At 49.1% G+C, this 26,479-nt stretch overlaps 2 protein-coding genes across 4 annotated transcripts; one reads left to right on the top strand and one right to left on the bottom strand.

The window, feature by feature from the left end:
* Positions 1–28: 28 nt before the first annotated feature.
* Positions 29–1,281, top strand: LOC116424097 (uncharacterized). Its single transcript, XM_031970043.2, has 3 exons — positions 29–190; positions 426–567; positions 669–1,281. The coding sequence occupies exons 2-3, from the start codon at positions 479–481 to the stop codon at positions 1,279–1,281; spliced, it is 702 nt and encodes a 233-aa protein (XP_031825903.1). The 5' UTR covers positions 29–190; positions 426–478.
* On the bottom strand, positions 1,257–26,479 carry LUBEL (Linear Ubiquitin E3 ligase). Of its 3 annotated transcripts, none has more exons than XM_076372709.1 (20): positions 26,341–26,479; positions 22,140–22,229; positions 21,256–21,672; positions 19,085–19,282; positions 18,448–18,675; positions 17,344–17,807; positions 16,115–17,274; positions 15,006–15,247; positions 14,757–14,852; positions 14,306–14,446; positions 13,543–13,899; positions 12,633–12,816; positions 10,246–12,014; positions 4,878–5,075; positions 4,382–4,660; positions 4,233–4,322; positions 3,976–4,132; positions 2,882–3,212; positions 2,183–2,351; positions 1,257–1,634 (listed from the first exon to the last, which is right to left on the bottom strand). In XM_076372709.1, exons 1-20 carry the CDS (start codon positions 26,344–26,346, stop codon positions 1,605–1,607), a joined length of 6,606 nt encoding a protein of 2,201 aa, XP_076228824.1. In that variant the 5' UTR covers positions 26,347–26,479; the 3' UTR covers positions 1,257–1,604. The 3 variants fall into 3 exon arrangements, with proteins under 3 accessions (XP_076228824.1, XP_076228823.1, XP_076228825.1); XM_076372708.1 differs by lacking the exon at positions 2,183–2,351 and adding an exon at positions 1,956–2,124; XM_076372710.1 differs by lacking the exons at positions 2,183–2,351; positions 14,306–14,446 and adding an exon at positions 1,956–2,124.

Raw genomic sequence — 26,479 nt, 5'->3', positions numbered from 1 at the left:
TTTTGAGATCGTTCTTCTCTGTTTTTTATTCCTGGATAGCAGAAACAATGATCGCATTTAATTAGTAATGATATCGTAAAAATCGACGATTTTTATGGGAACCAGTGTAATCTATTCAGGGGACATAGTACCAGTTTTATCAATCGCTGTACCAACACATTTCAACATTAGTTGATCGTTCCTGCTTAGAGTACGATTTACAAAGCTTACATACGATGAGTCACAGATTTGTTTTCGTATATCGGATCAATGAGTAATTAGAAGAAGTTTTGATATTATGTTCGTTTCCTGCTATTAAACGGGAAGTAGAACCATGCATTTGTGTATTCTCTACACAACATGATTCAACTAAATCTGTGAATCATATCACATGTATATATATGTATATAGATTATGTTGTATTAATTTTTATGAACATTTTGTAGTAACAGGAATCGATGAAACATTTATTTAGGAGATTTATGTGTAAATATCTAATATGGAGAAAATAACCCATTTGTGGAATGTCAATCAATTCATTACAAAATTAAATGGTTTACAGAAGAAAAACTTACAACCATATTACATGTAAGGTTTAAACAGTTTTTTAATACATAATCAGTACATATTTGATCGAATGAATTATCGGATTCACATTATTATAAACATTTTATGTCATTAAATTTTAGACAAAGGTGTAGAAGATTAAGCAAAGGGGTAAATATGCCAATGCAAAACTTTGGTCCTTCAGTGATGTGTCCTTACTGTGGATCACTTTGGAATACAATGGATTATAGTATTAGGATATCGAAAGGCAGACCAATTTCCAGATCTATTAGAAAGGTTATACGTTCCATAAACAACAATGACAAAAGTACATCTAAATTTCATAGAAGTTTAGCAAAGAAATGTTTAAGAAATAAGATGAATAAACTAATACTGAAATGTTCAGTTTGTTTGCAAACTACTAAGATGCCTCTTAATAAACCGCCAAGAGAAAAACTATTAAAACTTAGCACAAAAGATATCGAAACATCACAGAAACGTAAAAAGAAGAAGAGGAAGACGAAAGATAAGACTGCAGGTTTAAATATCTCTGGAATCTTAAATTCAAGCGTGGAAACTGTTACGGAAGGACTAAAAGAAACACCTGCAAAGAAAATTGGGACTGCTACAAGCTTTATTACATCGAGTCAAAAGATAAAAAAACTAAATCTAAATCGATTAAAAGATATCGTGAATCATGGTGCAACACCCACCAAAAGAAAGAGTTTGCACAGTTTCTTAACACAGCTTTGCTGATAATTTATTAAAATATTTTATAAAATCTCATGATTATCATAAAGTGTTACTTATAAGATAAAAAATACCTTGTATATTTCATTTACAAAAACTTCGTATCCTTTTATAATAACTCCCGTACCGTTTAACGCCTACAGTTCTCCCTAAAAGATAACACTTGTTTCTTTACATGAAATATTACACACCTTTTTAATCTGTTTTCACTTTAATAGCAAATAGGCTTCTACATCGCTGTCCATATAATAAAATAAATACACTATATAACACATGCATCAAGAGTGTAAGAGTCTCATGTACAAACTCTCATACCGACAGTTCTTCTATCACTCCAATGGAATCTCTTTCCGTACAACCTGGAACAAAGTTAAACAATTACATTCCCAGCCGATCACAGACAGTACCCACACCATGCAAGTTAATATGATAATCCCAAGGTAAAAGAAAGAAGAAAAAAAAAAAAGAAAAAGATAATAATAAACTACAGTTAATTCACAAGCAAGTACTTCGAGTGTAAAGGATATCCCGTGCGCGATTTCACTTTTTAGAGGCTGTCTGATGGGACACACGAGTTTTTGGTCGCGAAAGTCATGCGCGGAGGTCCACTTTCATGCGTTTCTTGTTAATTCGGTCAGTGTGCCGGCCGCAGGAGATGCAGGAGAGGAGTTGTTAGTCACCTGAATGCACGCCTCGAGATAATCCCGCTCGGACATTTCCTGGTCCTTCGCAGGGGGAACTTTTCCCCGGCGGCGCAGCTCTTGTTTGGCATCGTTCAAGTCAAAGATTGCCACGGGGTCCAGCTTGCCCTTCAGTACCAGGCCCGCCAAGTATTCAATGTAGTGCTGCCTGCGGGGAAAAGTACCCACAATTTTAGTCGTGCCGTGCACGATGCTACTACGTTTACCTCGGCCAGGTCCCTCCTGTAATGTTCCGGATTGCGACCGTACCAGTTCGGTGGTAGCTTCAAACCGGCGCGTCTTACGCACGTTTCAAGATCATCCACGTTTAGCAACGGGAGCGGCTCCAATTGGACTTTACGAATCTTTCGGACTAGGTACTCGATGTAATGTATCCTTGAACGTTGGAACGGGCTCATTAAGACACGAATGACACGATCGTGAAGGAGATCGTCGAAAGGGTTGAAAAACTTGCTGTGTAACTTTACACGTAACTTTGTTTTAAGATTCCTTCGGACTATCGCCGGCTGTCGAGTGGACTACCGTTTCGAAAAAGAACTCCGTCGAACATAAAAGTGTACAATGCTAATTATAACACCGTCGAAACGGGCCAGCTTACAAAAGGACACGGTCTACGTCCGAAATGGCGAAAACTCGACTACTTTTTCAGCCAGCCTTTGAAAGCGTTCTTTGGAAAGAACGGGCACGAAGCGGTTCTAAAGATAGCAAGAACGCTGGTTGTCTATGCCTAAGTGGCTCATTATACCCATTCCCTTCGCAAAGTATACATCGTCTCAATATCACGGTAATTGCGGAGGCAGTCATTTTTGTAATCTGCTTAATCGTAACGTTGCCGCGCCGCGGAGTAAGGCGGCTTTGATAGAGGCGGCTCATGCAAAGTTCTAGCCGGGAGGGGAGGAGATTACCTGCAGAGGCCGGCGTGTCCCTCAACGACGTCTGAATTGCACACCGCGTCCACAACACCGGTGGGAGTTTCTTTCTGCAACTGCACTTTGCACTTGCGATCCCCGACCGGGCCCTCCGTGTCGTACTCGATCCCATTATCTCTCAACAACTGCTGCAACTGCGCGGGCTCCTTATCGCGGAGATAAAACAGACAGTTCCGCGGATGATGAGCGTGCAGGCCCAGTTTCGCGCAGTACGGACTGACCGAGCATTTTGCCCCCATCATGAACGCCTTGCCGCAGCCGCAGCAGAATTCGTAGTTGCACTGGCTGCACGTGAAGTGCATGCAACCTGCACAAAATATGTCGGTTCTCTTTTTTAACCCTCTGCGCTCGGAAGGCGAGTCTCAGTCGGCGTTCGATTCGACGCGGTACAATTGTAAAATCTGATGTTTAACCCTTTGCACTCCGAAGCTTTTCACTAGAAATATTTCAACATTTTCTGAGGAGATGAAGACGATGTTTTGTAAAACCGACTCGACGAGAAATTTACCCGAATCGACGAATATTTCTCAGATTGATGCATTATATGAAGTGTAATATTAAATATCAAACTTTATAGCTTCACTGTGGGAAATGGTGACTGAGTCACCTCCCGAGTGCAAAGGGTTAAAGTGAATCGGAATATTTGGAGACGAAGCTTCTCATGGTTGCAGGGGTAAGAATGTCTCAGGATAATCTGAACCCTTAACGGACCAACGCCATATAAGCGACGTGACGCTTTTACTTACCGAATCTTAATGTTAACTGAGTTTTGTTTTCATCGCTGTTATTGTAATATTTACAACAAACGCGTTAAGTATTGTGTTAGGTCACTTCTATGAATGTATTCTCTAGCGATATAACTTGAAATACTTCCGGTCCGTTAAGGGTTAAAGTGCAATTTGAGGGTAACAGGTTCAAGAAGCCTTCAAACGTCCGTGAAAAGCTTATGTTTCATCTTTCAGTTTAAGATGGCGATCGAAAGAAGATTCTTAAACGATTTATGCGTCTATATACTGGCTTCGTATAAACCTGCGACTCCCAAGAAAGAAATCGTTTCTTCAAGAGCTCACCTCCTCGAGACAACGAGTACCGAAATTTGCACTGGGGACAGTCTATGCCATTATCCGCTAGGTGCTTGGCTAAGCCCGCGGCCTGATTATCCGGATCGTTCTCGTCTTTCCAAGCGGCAAATTGTTCGCACGTAATTCCTTCGTGCTGTTTCTCCCACTGAAAATGAAACCGCCGCTCGAGAAGATTTGTCTACGTCACGCCGTTGCATAATGCAGGCTTAATTTCCGTGGAATCCCCGACACCTGCGGGTACGTACCGGTCTCCGGCAAAAGGCGCAGGTGACCGATCGGCAATCAGGGCAAATTAGTCGCTTGTGATCCGGATCCGCGTAAAACCCGCTCGAGCACTGAAACCGACGATCCGCGCGTCAAGTAATATATCGATCGTAACAAGATCCCAACATACCTGAATGCACCACTTGAAATTAGGATCCTGCATCAGCGTTCTGTCCCTCAGCTTCCTTTGGAAGAGCTCGTGGATCGGCGGATCGAGGAGCGTCTTCAGCTGGATGTCCAGGTTGCTGAAGTACTCCAGAATCTCATCCTCGCCGGCGTCTTTCAAGTTAGGCTCCTTGCAGTACGGGCAGACCGCGTCCGTGATGTTCCTGTCGCTGATCTGGATCGTGAAGTAGTTCTTCGCGCACTCGTTGCAGCAACGATGCACGCACTTCAGCATGGAGATCATCTGAGAACGAAGATCACGTTCAGAGGTCTCTGGATGCTGCGGTTGAATTAAACTCAACTCGAAAGGAACGTTCGAGGGTTACACAGTTGGAGTTGCTATTCTTCGAGACTTTTATAAGTAACTAAAGAGACTTTGTTCCAGATTATCCAGTTATTTTGAATCTCCAAAATATTCAGTTTCGAGTTGAATCGGACTATTACCTACGGAATTCGCCTACCTCACTCATGGCGAAGCGACCGGTGCAAAGTTCGCATTCCTGCTGCAGAAAGGCGAGCGCCGACTCCACGCTGGAACACTCTTTGGCTGCGTGGAGGGCCTCCACGTCCCCGAACTTCAAGGCCAGCAAACTGGCAGCGACCTCCGCCTCGTCGTAGTTCGACGCTTTGCCCTCGGCCAGCAGACGACGAGCTATTCTCTGTGAATTCGAGAGGACGCGTCTTAATGTACATTCTCACGCAGACTCGGCACCGTAATCGAATCGAGGACTGAAGTTAATGCACGCTTTAACTTTCAGAGGGGCGGGCGTGTTTCGTCGGCGATACTCTGAATCTCGGAGGTCCCCACTTTGAACGAGTGACAACGAGAAGTGAAGATCTTCGACGGTTTCAAGGAGAGACTGATGCGCAAACAGAGCGATGCGAGAACAGGGCGGCATGCAAGAGAAAGAAGCCAGAGAGACTACACCAACGTCTAGAAACGAGCTCTTGAAATTTCGACGGCAACATCGACCGATAGTGACCGGAATATTAATTTACTTGTTAAGTATGAGCGACAGAGGATTGCGGGCCCGGCGATGCTGGAAATATTAAGAAACATTAATGCGTTAATAGGCGACGATGCGTCACGATTAGCGGAACCATAAGTATCCCAATGTTCCAGGACGCCTTCGTCCCGGTTGACGGAGGACCCGAGATATTAGATTACTCTCTTCTCCACGCTTTCTCATACAAACCTCGGTGCACGCTCGCGGCTCCTCTTCGGCTGTAGCTTCAGTGCCACTCACAACACCAAAGGTTAGTCACGGCAAGAAGAAAGGGGATGCTTACTTACCACCCGGACGGGTTCTATTCAAACGGTCTAACAAACTACAATCAAAACAGTGTTAAAGAATCTTTAAGGGACGCCTCGGATACATCTCTCGTTTCCGTTCGCTTCGCATTTCGAGCTGTTTGTAGACATTGGTCTGCCATCGGCAACGACCGGCATAGTGAGTCTGACGACCAACGTTTACTGACCTCCCTCTCCGTTTTGGGAGATCCACCTGTCCTCGTGTAGCCGCTTGTACTTTCCACGTACTCCCTTTCCGTGTTCTCTTCGCCCTCGAACCGACGTATACAACTGGCTACCAGGGAGAACCGTTTCTTCGGCGTGCCTCCCTGTTCCACACCCTTATCGCTGCCCGTGCTCGCTCTGCGGCACGCTTTCGCTCGTTTCTCGCTCGCGCGTTTCGATACTTTCACCCCGACCTTAGAATCCGATCTACTCTCCGCTTTGACGTCACTCGTTTCGAGCCTCTTTCTAGGTCTCGCGGTTTTTCCCTCGATCGTGCCGTTGGAATCCACCTTGCGCGGGCTGATCGCCACCGCGGACTTCGCGGCTTTCTCCTTCTTAACAGTCTGCACTGAATTTCTTACAGTTTTCTTAGCGTCGCCTAACTTCTTCGTTTCTTGGTCAGTCTTCTGGTTGCGGTTTAGATTCACGTCGTCGGCTATTAAAGTAACATCCTCGTCGGACGTCTCGTCGATATTGGCGTCCTCCAATGACTCCTCTTCCTCCGGAGGCAGATCCTCTATCTGACCGTTGGCGGCCATTTTGTCGGCGCGAGTGTCGCTGGAATCGGAATTCTCCTCTACGTCGCTGTACAGGTTCTCGGTGTCCTCGGTCTCGGAGTCCGATATTTTCGCCTTGATCGCGTTGATCGTCTCCTGCAGCCGGATCTCGGCGTCCGTCAGTTCGTCCATGCTGTCCAGAGTATGGTCGGAGAGATGCTTCGGCGTGCTGGATATCTCGGACTCCGCCGCGCTCTCGAACTCCGAGGAGCCGTCGACGTCCGAGTACTCTTCCACCTCTCGCGTGCAGCCCTCGCTGGAGTCTGAATCATCCTCTATATCATCTTTCGCTTCGTCCTCGATCGATCCAGGTGTTCCCGCGCTCTTCGCCGCGGAATTATTTCTCTCGTCGTTCCCATTTATACTCCTATCCGCCGTCAATCCCCTCGCGACGTCCCGTTTCTCGGCGGCTAAACCGGCATCGGCTTTATCGGAGCCAATATTTTGTCTCGGCTGTACCTTCGAAGCGTTTCCCGATGAACTAGTTTCGTCGGCAGTTCGCCGGCTCCCCGTGCTATTTAAACCGGCGGATGGTCCCTCGGAAGGTTGCGAACTTTTCGCAGATTGCGGACGCCGCCGCCCGGTGAACACCGGGATCCTCGAGAGGAACGAGCCCCTCGGCTTCTCGTTCCTCCCCTTCTCGGCCGCGTTCCTCTCCTTCGACGAGCCGCGCGTGATCGACTTTCTGATCTGCTCGCAGCCCCTCGATATGGTTTTCAGGATCGCCGATCTCTTCTCCGGCGCCGGGCCGATTAATCCCGGACTCCTGCGGACTTGCTTCTGACCGGCCGCAACCTTCGCTTTGCTCGCCGCCACGATGTTCGACGCGATCCTCGCGGCCCTGGTGTCTCCCTTCGCCGCGGTTTCCCTTTTCGCTGGTCTCTGGCTCGACGCGATCGATCTGCGGGCTATTTCCGTCGTCGCTTCTTTCGTTCGCGCGACGCACTTCGACGCGCCCTTCGGGCACACTTTGCCGAAGTTCCTGCGCGGTATCCCCGTAGGTTTCTTCACCACCTTCACCGGCGACCTCCGCCTGCCGATCTTCTTGCCGGGAGACTTCGATCTCTCCTTGATCGCGACCCTCAGAACACCGTTCGCCTCCGTTTCAACCGAGCTGTCATCGACGTCTTCCACCTTCTCTTCAACTGCGACCGTCTCCTTCGCCTCGATCCCAACTTCAGCCTTCGGTTCCATCGATTCCTGAACCTTCGCTTCAGCCGCGCTCTCCAAGCTGATTATCGGCGCGCAATCGTTCACCGCGATCATAGGCGACTCGGTTATGTTAATCTCTATGATCTCCGCCACTCCGGGCGCGACGTCGACGACGCTCTGACACTCGGCCATCTTGAAACCCTTCGCGTCGGGACTCGGTGCACTCGAAAGCTCGCCGTCGAACGCGTCGATCGCATCTTTACGCGGTTTCTCCGATTCGATCGCTTCAACTTCGGCGCACGTTACCTCCGGTGTATTGTTGTTGGAGTCTTTCGTCGAGGCCTCGGTAAATTGGCTCGCCGAATCCGGCTCGGCGGGGCTGACTCCGGCGACCGGAATGGATGCATTACGCGACGTATCGACAATATCATTAGGATCGTCGAGGGTTCCCGGCATTTCGCGAGCGTCTGTAGAATTCAGCTTGTTAACGGCGGATTCGGTGTCCGGGGTATGCGAGTTCGACGGCGGACCGATAATACGAGAGTCACTTGAAATAGTTAAAATTGTCGATTCGGTGGCCGCGAGTGCCTCGGGCCTTTTATTCGCGTCGATATCGTTCGGAATTGAAGTGGGATCCGGGGACGTTGCCGAAGCGTTTCGATCGGCCGAGGAATGCTCGTTCCCGGGGCGCCCCGCGCCGGCCCCCGCTGCTCTATTTAAATCATTCTTTATTCCGTCCGGATTGACGTCTTTCGTTACCTCATTGTCTCCGTCGTCGGACACCGATACAGCCAGCCCACTTTTCCCCGGTTTTTCGCCGGAGCTCGCCGACTTACTTACGGAAGTTATTGGACGGGTATCGATTTTGTCAGCTGGCTGAGGTATGTGGCATGCAACGGAGATAGGCTGCTCCACTTTTTCGCATACATGCAACGGGGACTTGGACATTTCTGGGGGAAGCGTTCCCGGTTCGTTAGGAACTTTGGGAGTCCTGGCCTCCTGAACAACGCCGGCCGCAGCTATAGAAATTTCCTGGGACGCGGGCTCCGGATCGTTAGAAGCTTTATGATCGCTGCCCGGGAGATCCTCGAGAACTGCCTCTTTAATGGCCTCTGGGTTTTCGGAAACTTCGGGGACTAAGGGTTTAGGGCCGACCGGAGTTTCTTGGGGAACTTTCGATGCTGGTTCAACGATGACTCCAGCGTTCGTCGAAACGATATCTGTAATTATCTCGCTGACTTCGTGACCTAGGGAATTTATTGCATCGTCAAGTTCTTTCGGGGAATCTACGGGATTCTGAACGGAAGGCTCTGAAATTTCGGAATCGAGCGCTTTGGGGTCTGGGGGAACTTGTTGCTGGGCGCTGGAATCTCGGGAAACTTCTACTGTAAGACCTTCGGGGTCTTTGGGAACTTCATCTGCAGTAAATTTGGAATTTTCTGAAATTTCTGTGACAACTTTAGGATCCCGGGGTATTTCGACGGGGTTGTTAGAGTTTGGAAGAATTTCGGGCTCTAATGCCTTTGACGTTTCTTCGCTTGGGCGTTCACTGTCTGTCGGAATTCCGTTCGCGATGATCTGTGAGTTTTCTACAGGTTTAGGCTCTAAGGTCTCCGGGCTAGCTTGAACATTCTTGGAAACTTCTTTTTTCAAGTCTTCCCGATGCTCGACAGCTTCACGAGCGTTTCGAGAAGTTTCTGATATTTCGGCGATAATATTCTCAGAATCTACAGAATTTTGGATAACAGCGTCCGTGGGAACGTCGGGAATCTCAACAGAAGCTTTGGAATCCTCGGGAGTTCCGTTCTCAATTATTCTCGAATCCTGATTACCTGCCGGCTGTTCGGGAACGGAGGATTTAGAAATAGAAAGTGAGTCGGGAGGTGTTACGAGCGAATTAGCGAAACCATTAGCGTCGGAGTGAACGTTCGCGGTAAGTGTGTTTTGCGTAGGATTCGCGTCGTCAGTGGCTGAACTGCAATCGATTAATTTCACACGGTTATCGTCGCTGCTCTGAACTTTCGGGGAATGCGTTCGCGGGTCGGATGATTCACGATCGGATGCCTCCGAGTCGCGTGCCAGCGAGGATGACGTTTCGTTCGGTAATGATTGCGGTGCGATGATTTCGTTATGACTGATTACATCATGAGCAGCGGCTAATTCATTGTTAGATCGAGCGCCGTCGGTATTATTCGAGGAAGAGACGTTCGCTTCCTTTAAAGATGATTCCTCGTTCATTATTTGTGCCTCGGGATGATGAGATGAATCGATTCTCAAACTTTTCACATCAACGCTCAAAGCATCACCTGCGGTTCGCCGGGTATCGTCCATTTTCGCGCGATCAGCGTCCTCCCCGGGCCTAACGCGGTCAATGGCGTCGCGCGCGGCGTCCGGCGGCCATTTTTGCGGACTTACTTTAGCTGCGTCGCTCCCAGATATCATCTCCTTTGTGTCCACGTCCCGGGGCTGCGTCAGTTTAGCGTGCCGATCCTTTGAGACCTCGTTACCGTGAAATTTCGCTTGCTCCGAGTTTTCAGGCGCCGGCGATATCCTTTCTTTTACGTTAGTTTGAACAACGCTACCGTCTCTCTCGCATCTACGTACCGTTTCGAGTTCTTGGAGCATTTTGATGGCGGCCGCGGTCGTTTCTGGTGTCGCAGCTACGGACTTCGTTGTCTCCGGCTCCGCGTTTCTCGTGTCCTCGGCAATCGTCTTCTCCGCTGGCAGCTCCGCGCCATTTTTATCGTTCTCCTTTTTGTTCTCATTCCTCTCGCGCGTTTCAAAGGACTCCGTATCTTTCCCCACTACTTCTTGCATTTTCTCTTCCAATTTCTTGGCCACCGAATCGAGCGCCGCCGCCTTCTTTGGGGATAACATCTGCATCGCCGACATGAATGGACCCAATAGTTGCTCCGGCAGCGATTTCACGGCTGATATTAATGCCTCCACAGTGGCCACTTGCGTCTCGTTACTTTTCTGCGGGATTTCTTGCGCAGTGTTGACCGAAGAACCGTTTTCCGGTCTCACGGACGACGGTTGTTGTTTCTCGCCGGTGGATTCGCTAGGTTGACCGAGAGATTCTTTGCTCTCCGACGTCTCTGTCTCGGAAATTGTCGTCTCCCGTGGCTGGCCAGGGTGCTCTTCGTTAATTATCGCGGAAGCTGTTTCATTCCGCAAGCTATCCTCGCTTCGCGATTGATTCTCGTTTGCCGAGCTTTCGGCTGCGCCAGTTTGCGGCGAATTTTCAGCTAAACCATGGTCTAACGCATGTGATTCTGTGGGGATACTCGTGCTTTCGGTCGAAAGAGAATCTTTATCTGCTACCATAGTGCTTTGACTGGGTTTAGAAGTCTCTCGGGATGCGGTTTCGTTTCCTTCAGCTGGCTGGAGAATTTTTTCGTCTCCCGACCGTGCTACTTCCAAAGTTAGCCTTCTCGTTTGTTCTGTATCCTCCTTCGAACTGTCCGCGTCTCGCGCGTTTAATTCTACTCCCAACGATGGTTTATCTGCTTCGACGTTTGTTCCACCTTTTTCCATCGTACCGTCCTTACTTTTGTCCTCGAGCTCGAGTTTCGCCTCTGGTAACTTCGCGGATCGATCCTCCTTTTCTTTATCACGATCGGGGATTACTTCTTTCGCTACCTTGGAATTCACATCTTCTAATGAATTTTTCGACGGACTCGAAATCTGTTTCTCTTCATTCTTAATTACACTTATCACTGGAGTATCGTGACTTTTCGGATCGACAGTCGCGTCTCTTCTCTCTTGCAGCTGAACGGATCGATCTTTCGATTCTTTAGCAGGGTCCGCAATCGTTTCGTCCAGTTTCTCGCTAATCCCATTTTCTTTTATCGAATTTTCCATCGCGTTCGAAGTCTGTTCCTGTTTTTTCTCGACGATAACTATCTCGGGAGCTTTCTCATCGTGGCGTTTAGGGTCGACAGGTGTGTCGGGTGTTTCGATTAGAGCATTGTCTTTTTTAGGAGATAAATCAGTTTCGTTTACGGTCGTTCGCGTCGTATCGTCGTTGGGGCCGATCGAGTCTCGTTTCTCCGGCGTTTCAAGGGCCTCGGCTACATCGAGGTCTTGTACGGCCCTTGGGACCAGATTGTTATCGATTAGAACGGTTCGTTGATCAGCGTTACTTTCATACAGATTATCAGTCTTATTACCGGGTGTGTTCAGGGGGTCTTTATCGTGTTGCCAGTTATCGGTCAGTTGTCTGAGGGCCGCCAGTTGCTTTTGAAAGTCGGCCTGCAACGCCACGAAATTTTCAACGATTGGTGATATTACCTGCTTCCGCGCTTCCGTGTCCGACACGTTGGGAACCTGTTCGGGAACACCCGTACCACCACCGACCGCACCTGCCGCATCTAGAACAACGACGCTCGATCACGTACACCGAATTCCCCGCGACTGGCGAACGATTCTCTAGCAACTAACCGTTCAGCGAGTAAACACGCTAGAAAGTGCACCCGTTAAAAGCGTTTGTCAGTGGAAATCAGCCGTTGGGAACCTTCAGGAAGTTGTCCGGAGTTGAAGGGGGAAGTTTGTTTGCGTCCGGTCGATGCACGGGACGCGGCCATTTTGAAAAATGCCCGTCTCCGCGAGCAGCGACGCGTTTGATTGGAAAATATATAATTCAACCGGATACTCTAGTCACGTTTCAATAATTGAATTCAGGAGACGCGCCGTCGCCGCCCGATAGAAAATTTAAACAGTCAATTTCGCCAATCGAACGCCGCGGTTCTACTTTCTTCGTTGGCAGAGCGTCGAAGTAGAATACGTGATCACACGGACTTAATTGATTTGGCCTCGGTTATTATTCAAACGGTCCCCCTTCTCGCTCTCAATGAAACTTCATTTTCCACGGGGAAGGAGGGGCACTACCGGGGGACAAGGGCATCGGCCTGATCAAAAGCGGTTCTCTGATACTACGCGGCGGGGAATTCTTCGCGGGAATTTCTTCTAAAGGTGAAATGTTCGCTGACCTTCCCGCGGTGCAGCCTCGTCATTTTCCACCCCAACCGGAGGACCCCAGATCCTCATCAAAAACGGCTTGAGCTGATTCTTTTGTAGCTCGAATAAAGCCGCGTCCTCGGCGCCGGCGTTATTCTCCAGCGCTTTCACAACTTCCGCCGTCGCGAAGTTACCTTTCTTCATTATTTCCTCGCACTGTGGAAGTCATTTGAAATTCCGCGTCAACGAAAACTTTCCGCCGCTCCGGGGCCATTTTCGCTGCTGCACTTGACTCGGCGGATTTCACTTATCGATACGATCAACGTCATTAATAAACGAGAATCCTTACGAATGAATATGTAATCACGTTGCATATGGAACTCGATCCGTTCGAGAAATCCGCATGAAAGTTACCGGTTAATTTCGAAATGAGTTCTTAACCCCTTGTACAATGATTTCTAGACTATTTAACAATCAATGTTGCATTACGGATGGAAACGAACTATTTTGTTATTATTAACACATTGAATGCCGTGGGGGTCACCGGTGACCCCCAACCAAATCGAATTACTGACAACATTTCTGTATTACAAATAATGCTTCTGAACGCGATGATCACATTCAATCAAATGATTTAATATCATATTTTTTCCATTTTGTGTATTTTGCTCTATGAAATCGTGCGACGTTCAACGTGTTAATATATTATCTTCAGATTAAATCTTCACTTGAAGTAGAATGCAAAATTCTCCTGCATTTCTTCTAAATTGTCGATAGTAAAATATTCCACGAGCTTAGCAGCGAAAGTAAATAGTACGAAGGGGTTGAAGACGACTGAAAATTTCGATGTCTGATCTTCGATCCGAGCGAAGCGACGTATCGTTTAAAGATCGAAGCGGCAATCCGCCGTTTCACTTGCAGCGATCGGCGAGGGGGTCTTACTTTCTGCTGCCTACGTTGAACGGCAACGGCGACGGAGTTCCACACGTCGCCCTTGGCCGATCTCAACGCCTCCTTCGCCTCGGCGGCGGTGATCGCGCCGACATTGTTTTCCTTCAGCTCTTTTCCCTGAGTAGTTGCCAGAACTTGCACGGTCTCAACCAAATGGGGCCACTGCGCCTTCAGCCAGTCAATGGGGTTGGCGGCGCCCTGCGATAAAGCCACCTGAACGTCGTCGGTGGAGTAACCGTGCCTCTCGGCTTCTCGCAGAAGTTCGACAATTTCTAAGCCTTGCCGCGTCAACGTTGAAACTCCTTGGGAACTAGGGCCTGCCTCGAGGAATCTAGGCTGGCTCGACTCCTGGAACACGAAATTAATTCAACGGTCGGCTAACTAACCCCTGAAAAATCCATACGGGAGCAGAGGGCGAGAGGGGGGCTAGAGGTCTGGGACACGTGATGTGTGCACAGGTGTTCGGAGGGGTTCGATCGTCGCAATGTCCAAGGGAACTGTCCGCGACAGTGTGCGTTACTTATACGTGTACGGGCGGCGTCTAATCTAATCAGCCTCGCCAGTCAAACCAGAGGACGCTCATTAACGTTCACTATCTACGGAAGCAATGGTGATCGGTAAATCCTGCCTACGTTCACACCGAGGCTACGGGGCTCCGAGTCAACGCCGATTACAGATTCACACGGTTAAAGCGGAGCGTGGATCGGACAAGGATCGGAGACCGTTTTGTTCTCGAGGAGCAGGCGGTGTTTACCCTGGAACGATAATAAAGGTGAGCCGAGTCGATCGAATTTCGCCGCGTGCGTTCCCTGCTGGCGCTAGCGATCAGCTGCTGGAGTAGCTGCTCCTGGGTGCGCGCGTACGGGTCCGGGCTGCCGGCGAACCTGCTCTGCTCCTGGAACAAACGCTCCCAATGGCTCCTTTCATTAAACCGTTCGTTAGCCGCCGCGTCGTTAAAAATTCAAAGGGCGCTCTTGGCTCGCGCGACGAACGAGCCTCGCCAATTTCTTAAAGGCCCGGCCAATAACGCGGTCCAAACGCGAGTTTCAAAATAACCGACGCTTTAACTGCGGACCTTCGCCGACTCGAAAAACTGTTGGAAAACTGACTCTAAATTCTCGACACTGCCAGCGAATGAATATTTTTGGAATATCCGAGCCCGTTCTCTTTCTACAACAGATTCCGATCGTCCGCGGCCGTTTTACCTCCATGTCGCTGTCCTCGTAGTACAACAGCCCTTTAGACCCCGACGTCGTCCTCGCGAATCCCGCGCTCCCCCTCGCCGGAAGGTAGTCGTAAGTCTGAAACACGTGTTCCTCGTCAGTGACGTCACCGGGAATCGTTTCTTGAAACAATTCCAACTCGCCGGTATTCGGCTGGGGTTATATAAAAATCAGTAGGATCGGTCGCCGGGAGTTTCCCGATTTCTAAGCGTCTCGTTCTTCGTTTCTTACTTGAGTCGAGATGTTCTGCGGCGGCGGGGACGTTCCGGTGGAGACCGAGTGTCTCTTTTGAATTTCTCCGAGCGACGCTGCGCGTTCCTCGCCATTTAGTTTCGAGACAACGTCCTGCGTGCTCCCGATGCCCGCCGATGTACCGTTCGCAGTCGATGACGACGCGTCTTTCGCTACCGGCGGGGGTTCCGGAAGCGTTCTCTTGGCGACGACCGCGGACGTTTCTTCCAGCGTCGCGGTATCTGTAAATTCAAGTCACTTTATTATTATCGTGCCGCCTTCGCCGCGCGGTGCTTATAGATACGCGCGCTCCGAGGCAAATATCGTGCAAGGCGTAGACGATGTCCGCTTTGGAACCTGACTCGAGGCTTTCAGCTTCGTTATTATTAGCAACGTCTCCAGTGTGATACAGATTTGTTCTTTCTCGAGATGTTAAGACGTTGACTGCTTGGAGCTTCAAAATCGCTTAAATACGATTACCATAAGAAAATCGAATAGAAACATTAACGCAAGATGATATTGTAGGTGTACCGTTACAGTCGTTAATTAATACAATTTTCCTTCGTTATGAAAGAGAGCTACAAACGCTCGAAACGCGGCAGTCAACGTGTTAATCACTATTCCGAGGGGAGCTCGAGGGATCACTTGTCACCCACGCTTCATTCAGGATCGATCAGAGAGAGAGAGAGAGTCACGTGTCCGTGAGGATCGAATGAACACCAGCCAAATGCACGGCCGTGATTGAAAGCAGCTCCTCTTGAATGAATAATAACGCGTCAGACATGGCGGAGCGAGAAGAAGGAAGCTTCTTCAAGTACGACCGTGCATTTGGTCTCCGTTGGACTTTCGTACGAAACAGTTCGCATGTCTCTTTATTATTCATCCAAGTGGTATACATCGACAACTGGGGCGGGGACAATTCATTCTCTTGTATTCTCTCGGTAGAAAAAAAAAACGACCGAAGATCGACGAGTAGAAACACGCCGTCGACACTCCGCGGGTTAGGGAGAAAGGGGGAGAGAGACACGTTCGGGCAAGAACGGGCAACGAGCACGGTCACTGTTGCGATTTGGTACCAAAGGAAAAGCTGATTTTGCGCCTTGCTCTACCTTTGTTCCTCGCCGAGCCACTGTCCCCGCTCTCTTCGCTGTTCGATATCTTTAGCAGGCTCGTCCGCTTCTCTAGGTCGGGGCTGGGGTTGCTCAGGTTGCTGGACGGCGTCGCCGAGTCGCTCTTCGGCGGCTCGCTGGCTGCCTCCTCGGCGTTGTCCTCGGTAGCGGGCGGAAGCGCGCTGCTCTTCGTCTTGCAGCAGACCACGCAGACGCGGTCCTTCTCGTTGTTCAAGAAGGTGCAGTGCTCGCAGGCCCATTCCTCCTTCGGGATCTCCATCACCTTCTGATCGTCGGGGACATTCGAGACGCTCTCGCGTTTCGCCTCCTTCTCCGCGACAGTTAGGCTCTTAGCTACTCGGTCATCCTTCTTCGCAGGCTCCTCGCTTCGTTTCTCCTCTGTTCTAGCTTCCACCTTCTTAGCTTCGAATTCCTGGTTCCTGCTGGCTGGCCTGGAAGTCTCCCTATCCGCGCTGTCCCGAAGTTTCCGCGGAGCCTCGCGGGACGGCGTTTTCCTCTGGTTATCGGACTCCAATGACTTGGAACTTCGTCTGGCAGACGTGTCCTCGAGCGAGGCTTCCCTCTTCGGCGCGTCCTTCAACGGCTCGCGATCGCGCGATGGATCTTGCTGGTTCCTCGCTTCGCCTAATCCTCTCTGATCCTCGTCTTTATCTAATCTATCCTCCTGGTACCTCCTGGCGGACGACTCTCGCGAAGCCGGCTTCCTCGGGACTTGCATGTCGCTGTCGACGGAGGATCTCCTGGAATCTCGTCGGGAGGATCTGTCGGTCTCGTCCAACGCGACGTCTCTTCTCGCGGAGGACGCTCGTCTGGGCATCGCCTCGTCGTCCCTCCTCGGCGCGGGCTCCGCCTTGTCGAAGTGATCGTCGGAGGAGCTGGTGACTTTCGATCGAGCCGGCAGCGTCGATTTTCTGTCGGACGACTCCTCGTCGGTGCTGCGTCTCCTGCGCTCCCTGTAGTTGCCGTTCTGCACGCGCTCGAGCCGAGGGTCTAGCTTCGACAGCCTGCGCTCGTCCTGATCGTACCTCCGTCGGGAGTTCAACGTGTTCTTCTGGAGGTCGTCGTAGTTCCTCGGGTGACGCTTGCTGAGACCTTCCGGCCATTCTTCGGTGCTCATCCGCTCTTCTGACAGCAGTCGTCTAAACAGAATAGAATTATGTGATGACGCTTTGAGATTCTGTTGCTCGGTGGTTTCTAGAGTAACTTACTCGCGACGGTTTCTGGATAATAAGCTCCTGTTGTCGTCTTCGTGGTAGCTCCTCTGTCTGCTCCTGGATATGCTGCCTCGTCTCGTTCCTCTGGAGCTGCGAGACAGCCGATCGTCGAAGTCCGACTCACCGGAGTCCTCGGAGCTAGCGTCTGACGGGGATCCTTGCGATATCCTGGACCGCGATCTCGACACCAAGGATTTCCTGGATTTCATGCTGGGCGATGGCGAAGGAGCTCTCGACCTTCTGCCGGATTTCACGCTTCTAGCTGGACTGTGCGGTCTCGAGAACGAGCCTGGGTAGTGTGGCGGCAGCATCTGCGATGGGGGGTAGCCCATTGGGTAGCCCCACATCGCTGGGTGGTTCAAGCTCATCGTGGAGCCTCCCATCGTCATGTCCCAAGGGTTGTTCGGGTACCACATCATGGGCATGCCGCCTGGGCCTAGGTGTGCCATGGATTGCGCCTGCGAAGTGATGATTTTTTATTGTAAAATCTAGCAATAGGTATCTAAGAGTCTAGGGACACAATGGTTCGAAGATTCAAAGATTCGAGAACTGAAATGTTTCAAATATTTCAAACAGTACAACTCCAAGTATCTAAGAATCTAGGCACACAATGGTCCGAAGGTTCAAAAATTCGAGAACTGGAATATTTCAAATATTTCAAGCAGTACAACTCCAAGTATCTAAGAATCTAGGAACACAATGGTTCAAAGATTCTGGAACTGGAATATTTCAAATATTGAAACAGATCAACTCCAAGTATCTAAGAATTCCATAAAATGGTTCAAAGATTCAAGAACTGAAATATTTCAAATATTTCAAGCAATTCAACTCCAAGTATCTAAGAGTCCAATACAATGGTTCAAAGATTCGAGAACCGGAATATTTGAAATATTGAAACAGTTGAACTCTTTGGAATATTTAAAGATTAAATTTCTACTCTGCCGAAGATGGATAGAAAACGCCGGAGCCACCGATATTTTCCGTTCCCATTTAGAGCACTTCAATTAACCGCCGCGTTTCCCAACGTCATAACGATCCGTTCGAAGGCCGATAACGTCACAGGCTATTCGAAAGTCGAATATACTTAACGTTAATTACCTGATGCATTCCAGGATTCCACATATGCGGCGAGGATAAATCGCAAACGCTCGCTGACTGTATCATCGATCTAGGGGGAGGCGGTGGCGGCACCGGCGGCGCCAGTCTGGGGCTGCCCATGCTCATCGGCCTTGTGTTCACCAGGTCCCTCGAAATCTCGTTGGAAGTGTGCCTCCTTCTGTTCGCATCTTGAGCGCGCATCGCTTCCTGGTATTTCCTGTATCTTTCCTGGGGGATTCGCAACTTTCTGTCCTTCTTTTCTTACACACGCCATTCTACGCCTATTCATAGCCGCTCAGACACGCTTGATCGTTATCCTCGCGCCTCGTGTTTCCGCGAGCGTTTCAATACTGGGAATACGAACATCTTTAGGAAGATCTCGATACCACGAGGAACACCGAAATTAAATAACTGAATCTCGAAGAACAATGTAAATCTTCCTCCTGAAAAGGATCTACGAAAGATACTATTCCAAAGAAGCTACTATGAAAGATAAGATAGTTTTCGTCAATGATTTTAGAATTTACTAAAGATTCCTGTTTTATTCGATAGACAGAGGTACTAATTTATTCCCAGATAGCCGACAAGAATGTCTAATCGTCTATGAAGTCGGCGGACGCGAAACGGGCGGGTTTACCTGGAGAGTGGACATCTTGTCGGTGCCCTGTCCGGATGCTTCAACGGCAGCGGCGTCTTTCGCGGACTGCATGGATTTCGACACCGTTTTCGCGTCGAGCGTCGCCGATACCGGCCTGCTCGGCAGCGTTCGCTTCAAGCTGCCGACTCTCTCGATCAAGGAGAGATTCGTGGGTCCCTGGCTTTGCGTCGATTTAGCCTAAGCGCGGAAACCTGAACTTTATTACACAGTCGAGCTGAGCCGAACACCGCTCGTAGTGTTGTTCCCGGCAACTGTGGAGTCTTGTGGTGGTATGTCGAGGTAAATGCGTAACACAAAGTAGAGAGAAAAAAAAAAACGAGTAAACGAGTGAAACATATAGAAACGATCGTCGAGATCAATGAGTGGATTTCGTGTGGTCCCGGCGAGCCTGTCGCAGCTGAAGCGTTGAATTAGACTGGCTGGCTGAATCGATAAATAAAAGAAAGCGTTAGTGAACAAAATTCAAATGGATCGACGAACAGGTGGGTGCAGAGATATTTCTAGCTGTGGTGAGTTCGTGGTCGACGACGATATTCCGCTGAAAATAATCGACGCGCGTGTCCGCGTCTGTGTACGCGGGTGTGCGTTCTGTTTGCGTGTCGCAGGATGCGTCGAACGCAGGACGATTGTACCGGTAACGGTACGGGAAACACGGAGTAGCGCATAGTGACGAAGAGAATGAACAAGATCGTGGACGAATTGGATCACCGTGTTCACCGTCTCCTGCCATATTCACCGACGATCCTCCGGTAGTGAATGATGCGTGAGTATCTCGGAAATAGTCGCGAGCCGATTACTACGTTCCTGTTCGTTTTTTCCCGCCCGTTACTTCGCCGGACGAATATGTGTGTGATAGAGTGGCAAAACAGGTTCAGTGAATACGGCAGTAGTGTTTTTGCGGTAACGTGGTGTATTCGACAAAACCAACGACAATATACAATCAAGTCTCCGCTCGTCGCCGAGCACCGTAACGGCTCCATCAAAAATTCGGTTTGCCAGTCACGCGTGTAACAATCATTCGTTGCCTCGGTGTGACGTTCCTCTATAAATCAACAATCTAGCTTGCCGATCCGAACCGTCGGGACACCGGACCGCGATCGCGCGGATACAACTGCTGCAAGAAACCATGCGAATGTAAATGCTCTCGGTAGTCACAAGGAACAGCACAAAATTCTACGACAATCAATCGATCCTTCACAAACAGGGGGATTTTCCAAAGTAAAAAGAATAGGGTTCCATGGATCTCTCGCAGAAACTAAAACCGATCGCTAGACTGCGAATGTTGATACAAAAAGCAGTGTTAAACTGCAATTTAGAGTACAAAACAAGAGAATACTTTGCTTTGTATACCCAATTCGAAACCTTCTCTATTTCCCAATTACACTTTCAACCCTTCGCAAACGAAGATTCTTATAAACCTTCAGATGAATCTAAATTATACAATTGCTCAAGCAACAGAAAAAATGAAACTACATAATCTTTGCTCGAGTAACTAACCCTTTGCACTCGGAAGGCACTCGATTTGACGCGTAAAACTATACAACCGGATATTTAACACTAGGTTTACGGAACGCGTCAATTTGACGCAGATTTTTGGTAAATGTTTCAATCGGTTTTCGTTGAACCAATTACACGAATACGAATCCTGATTGTCTATTTCTACAATTTCCAAAATCTAAATGAACGAATATCAACTTCTCCAGGAACAATAGAATGAACTGTACAATACCCATAAACCTAGTGTTAACGAAATTTGTACAATGCCTTGACACGTGAAATATTAGAATAAATTATCTTCGTTCCTCAATGTACTCAATTTCCCTTCGAGTTGATTTAGAATAGAATATCACCACCAAAAAATGTGAAATATTTTCAGAAACTTCCCAGTGCAAAGGGTTAAATCATAGTTTCATCCCGTTGAGACGTCGACATTCGTCTGCGAAGGGTTTCAGATTCGAAGTGAATTTATTCGCAGTCTACCGATCGCGGATCGTAGATCTGGTTCCCGTCGGTTCCGATCGAGCGCCTCGAATCCCTTCGATCCTTCGTAGGACAGGCTCGAGGATGCGCGCGGTAGCTAAGGCCGACCAGTCGTCCTGGAAGAAAGTACACGGAAGGGGATGAAAGCCTCAGGCGAGAACGCATCCTACCTGAGTCTTGCGGTTCCGCCTGGGCGGCGGGATCGGGGGCGGGTTCGACAAGTTCTCCCCCTTCGGCGGCAGCGGCGGCCGCGTTTTCGTCGCGAGATCCGTCAGGATCCTCCTTCGCACGTGGTGCTTCCGCTTCGGGTGCTTGTGGTTCATGTCGTCGCAGGCCTCGCAGTAGTTCCCCTTGCAGGTGTCGCAGCGGGCGAACACGTTCTCCGTGCCGCACAGCGCGCACTTGTTCGCGTTCGCGGCCGGCGCTGAGGACTTCTGGCTGTGGGTCTGGGTTTGCGGTCGGGTCGGGAATTCGATGATCTCGTAGTCCGGGTCACCACAGTCCCCGGAGAGCGACGGTGGTGGTATCTTCGGCGGGCTCGGCGGTCGTCGTTGCTTCTGTTGCTCCGCTTCCTTCTGTTGTTGAGCCTTCGAAGCAGTTTCGGTGAGATGTTGCTTTTGGTACTCGGTGTTTGGTCAGTGGAAGTTAGCAATGAAGGTGTAGATGTTTAGTTAAGTAGATTTGGAGTAGTGTCTTTGAGACTAGCTCGGATTTGTATTAGATTTGATGATGATTTTTGTTAGATTAGCTTTGGCGAGTGAGTGATAGTTCTGAATGTTTAACCCCTTGGCTGAGTTATATTTAATGTATAACTAATGTAATTGTTGAATTAGAATTCAGTGAGGTATAGTCTAACTTTGCTGCAACTATAGTCAACATTTTACGAGCGTCCAGGCGCCGACAGTACGCCAAAAATCAATTTTTCATGGTAGCCAAGGGGTTAAGGATATTAATTATCTCGATCCATGTTTCAGCTAGTTCCTCAACCTTGTTAGCGAATGATTAGCAGCGGTATAGTCTCGTAGACTGTGTTCATAACGTAAGTGACACGTACCATTACCCAGTGGGGCATGGACCTCGCCATGCGCAACCGGGTCGAGGGGTTCGAAATGGCCATCGGGCGCCATTTTTCAGCTCCCGGGTTCTGCAAGAAGGTTCATCGATAACGAGGCTCCACTCGGAAGTGTGTCAACGCAGTTAACTCTTAAATTCCCAAGCGGAACGCGTCAAAATTCCCCGGCGCGCCCGAGGATCAGCCGTCCGGCGAGGAAGAAACGCGTACGGTCGAATTTCCGAGCGGCGTGCGCGCCGTTCGCGATTCCCGAGGTGCGCGTGCGGCCATTGTTTATCGGTTGAGCGCGTTTTTACGCGCAGCGACGGATCGAGGTGCCGAGACAAGCTGGCAGCCGTCGGCTGCCAAGCGGCCGCGTGAATTCATGTCATCGCACCTTGGATTAGGTGGCCGAGCGATCCCGAGGATGCGCCGCCATATCGAGATCTCTCGGCGGAGCGGGTCCTCTCGGGAAAGCTCGACGTCACCGCGGACGAGGGAAACCGGGTCCGTTCCGGCGGGGAGGGAAAAATCGTGTTCCGCGTCTAGAAATAAAATCGAGCCGAATGGCACGCGACACTATATATTTCCCCGCCGGCCCACGAACGCGGGGAATCCGTAAATATCACGGGGCTGTGCTCGCGCATTCATTCAGCGTTTCCATCGGGATTACGTTAGCATTCCTCGAGGAAACGTTCCGCGTACGTCGGGACTTCACGCTCGCGCGATGCAATTTAAATTGCATTTTCGCCGCGCGACGAGGAAATCATCGCTCGTCCGAATAAAGGCGCGCCTCCATCTTGTTCCACGCGGTTGCGGGGGAACACCGTCGGTTGGAGAACTAATATTCTAGCCGCTCCAGCCGGCCGAGCTCCTCGCGCGCCGCAGTTCCACGCGCGTGAATTAGAAACCTCGAATTAGAGCCATACGTATCTTTAGAACGTTTACCCCTTCTGTTCTACGCCGGCGGTTACCGTCTCTTTTGTTCCACGCGGCTATTCTGTCCTGTTGCACGAGCAACAAAGCACCTGATTTCCAAGAATTATAAATTTAGAACCGCGGCCGCCATGGGGCCGCGCTATTCTCGCGCGATTAGGCGCCCCTTATCACGGGGATACGGGCCGCGCGCATGGGAGACCGAGCCGAGCGTTTCGCCGATTTACGCGCGCGGACGTGGTAATTTTAAGACCGGGCCCCGAACCGAGCTGCACTGTTTCTCGATGGAACCGCCGAAGTCTGCCGAAGTTGGAGGCATTCCAACGTCTAGCTGATAGAGACTGCGCTTCCGATTTTTCTCACTGGCTTGGCTAATGTCGTTTATCGGATCGCGTTGATTATGGTCGTCGACGCTTGAATCTAATTGCAATGAGACAAGCTCTAAGAATTTTAAAATAAAATAAATAGAATAGGTTTGATAAATGCTGTCTTAACTTAGTAATCTAGTTTAGGATTTGTACATTTATTTACGTTTCACTACTCGTAGCCTTGTAACCAAGACACCAGATCACGAAATTACACGAAACACTGAAGCCCCCATAGCAGTCAACGCGTTAATCGATGCGACATGAGGTTTCCGTCTAACAAGCGCCGAAAACTACAGGTTCCCGACGCGAGTCCTAGACGCTCGGGAGATTAATTATCCGCGGTTAATGAAATACGGCCGAACATCTCACTGACACGTCTCACAAAACACGCCTCCCCCCGCGAACTACACGGATCCTTACTTAACGAGACGGGGCTTTCAGCGGGCACCCCTGTAATTTTCTGGAAAAGAAGATTTCAGATGCTTTCGCCGCGATAACGTCACCGCGAGCGCGGCTCGCCGGCCGGGCATCGCGTGTCTCCGTAAACAAACTGGTCCCGCTTCCGCTTCGGGATCCGGCGCGGGACGCACGGCCCGCTTCCGTCACGCGGACCCGAGTTTCTCGCATGCGTCGATCGCGCGTCTCGCGGTGCGGGCCTTTCGTCGCGACGAAAGTAAAACCGGTGAAATCTACGTCGAACTGCGTTAAACTTTCGCAGATGAAGATTGTTTAACGCTGAAACTACCAGAGTGAGAATGTCCCATTGACTTCTTCACTTTCGAATGATTGAAGAGAACGGGTGTTTGAGAAATTAGTTGATTTAGCAATACGCAAACTGAATTGCAGATGAATTAATGATGGATGTTGGAGCTTCATCTACGTCGAACTACGTTGGATCTTCGGACGAAGATTGTTTAACGCTGAAACTACCAGAGCGAGAATGTCCCATTGACTTCTTCACTTTTGAATGATTGAAGAGAACGGATGTTTGAGAAATTAGTTGATTTAGCAATACGAAAATTGAACTGTAGATGAATTAATGATGGATGCACTGTTGGAGTTTCTATAGAGAAATTTCAGAAAGTCTGACTGCTTGGTAGCTTTAGTGTTGAAGTATGTAGAATCTTAGAAGTTGATTTAGCAATACGAAAATTGAATTGTAGATGAATTAATGATGGATGCACTGTTGGAGTTTCTATAGAGAAATTTCCAAAAGTCTAACTGCTTGGTAGCTTTAGTGTCGAAGCATGTAGAATCTTAGAAGTTGATTTAGCAATAAGCCAACTGAATTGTAGATGAATTAATGATGGAAACTGTTGGAGTTTCTATAGAGGAATTTCAGCAAGTTTAACTGCTTGGTAGCTTTAGTGTTGAAGCATGTAGAATCTTAGAAATTGATTTAGCAATACGCAAACTGAATTGTAGATGAATTAATGAAATCTTCTGCAAATTTCGGTAAATTAGATATTGAATGTTTGAACAACAGAGAATGAGGAAACTGTACTGGTTTCTTGCTGTTAGAATACTTGAATCATCTGTCTGCAAGTTAGTATTCGTCTGCATGGTTAATTGTTTAGGAAGTCGCTAAAGAAGTTCCACGAGATCTCCAGAGAACGGTAGGATCGGCGACGATCGTTTGAGCCGCTTCCGATCGGAACGACGACTCCGGACGTTCCGACGTCAGCGGTGTTTACGAACGTGCGGGCCGGAATTTACATCTAAGTCTACACGAAAATAACTTGATCCCGGAACAATAAATACAATCGCGAAAATATCGGGTATAATCCCACTCGATCGGAGATGATGATGATGATGCTGGGCGTCGAGGTTATTTCGAAGCCGAGGATTCCTCGGGTTTATAGTGGACATCATTGTATACCGACTAAAGCTTAGCGCGTTGTATATAAGTTTCTCGGAGTCTATTTTAATACGAAGTTGATAGAATGTTTAACACCGCGAATGCATCTGTTTAGTCTCCGGCGACTGGCCCACAAAGAATGCATCCATCTGCATAAGGATCTGCATTCTATTAGTAACACGGCCCATAAATTCGGGTTCACGCGCCGCTGAAAATACGCCCGCGAATATTAGGTCGGACCATAAACAATTTCCTCCGAAATTCGTATCCACTCGAAACCATCCGTCTCGCGGTCCAATTAAAACACCGAAGAAAGTCAGCCGTCGATGCCAATGAAAATACCTCGTAAAGACCATCGACATCTGAATCCCAACAATATCAAATCATCTGAATCCCAGAATACACGAGAAACATCTGAATCTAGAAATCCAGCTAAAATTCCAAGCACCCAGCTCTCGACTCCCAATTTCCTCGACAGCATCGCCGATCTATGGACACCTTTCCTAATTCCAAAGGTGTCTAGAGATCGTGGATTCTGTCGAGGAAGTCGGAAGTCGGTTGGAATTTTCGCTAGATTTCTAGATCCAAATGTTTTCCATATTCCCCGGAATTTAGATGATTCGATACTGTTGGGATTCAGATGTCGATGGTCTTTATGGGTGTGAGGTACTTTCATTGGCTTTTTATTTTACTGGTATTTTTATCCTCCGGAATTTAGATGATTCTGTTGGGATTCAGATGTCGATGGTCTTTACGATCTACGCGATTGCGTCAATCGTTAAGCCTGACGATCACGAGCACAGTCACTGATGAACAGAGGAAGGGGTCAACGAAGAAGCTCGTCCCAGATGGTGTACAGCAGGGCCGAGATATTTAATGGCGAGCGGATCCGCAACTTCCAGGCCGATGCACCACGAAACGAAACGAAACGAAACGAAACGCGGAACAAAAGGCGGCGGCACTCGGGGGCCCGTATCAGAGCGTTACCGGTCGGCCACGATGCGCCGGATAACGCACCCGTGAAAGGAAGATTCGCACTCACATTCATGTGGGGACCTCGGCGGAGGCGATTTCTCCGGTTTTCCTCGGGAACTGGTCGTCACGGTACTGGCTGCTTCCGACTGCTCGGCGGCGCTCGTCTACAAGGAGCTTGTTGCATCGCCACAGCCGAAATCTATTTC

Source organism: Nomia melanderi, chromosome 12 (assembly GCF_051020985.1).
Source record: "Nomia melanderi isolate GNS246 chromosome 12, iyNomMela1, whole genome shotgun sequence".
NCBI classification, from domain to species: Eukaryota; Metazoa; Arthropoda; class Insecta; order Hymenoptera; family Halictidae; genus Nomia; species Nomia melanderi.
Note: the sequence above shows the minus strand (reverse complement) of the source record. Positions and strands in the feature narration are given on the sequence as shown.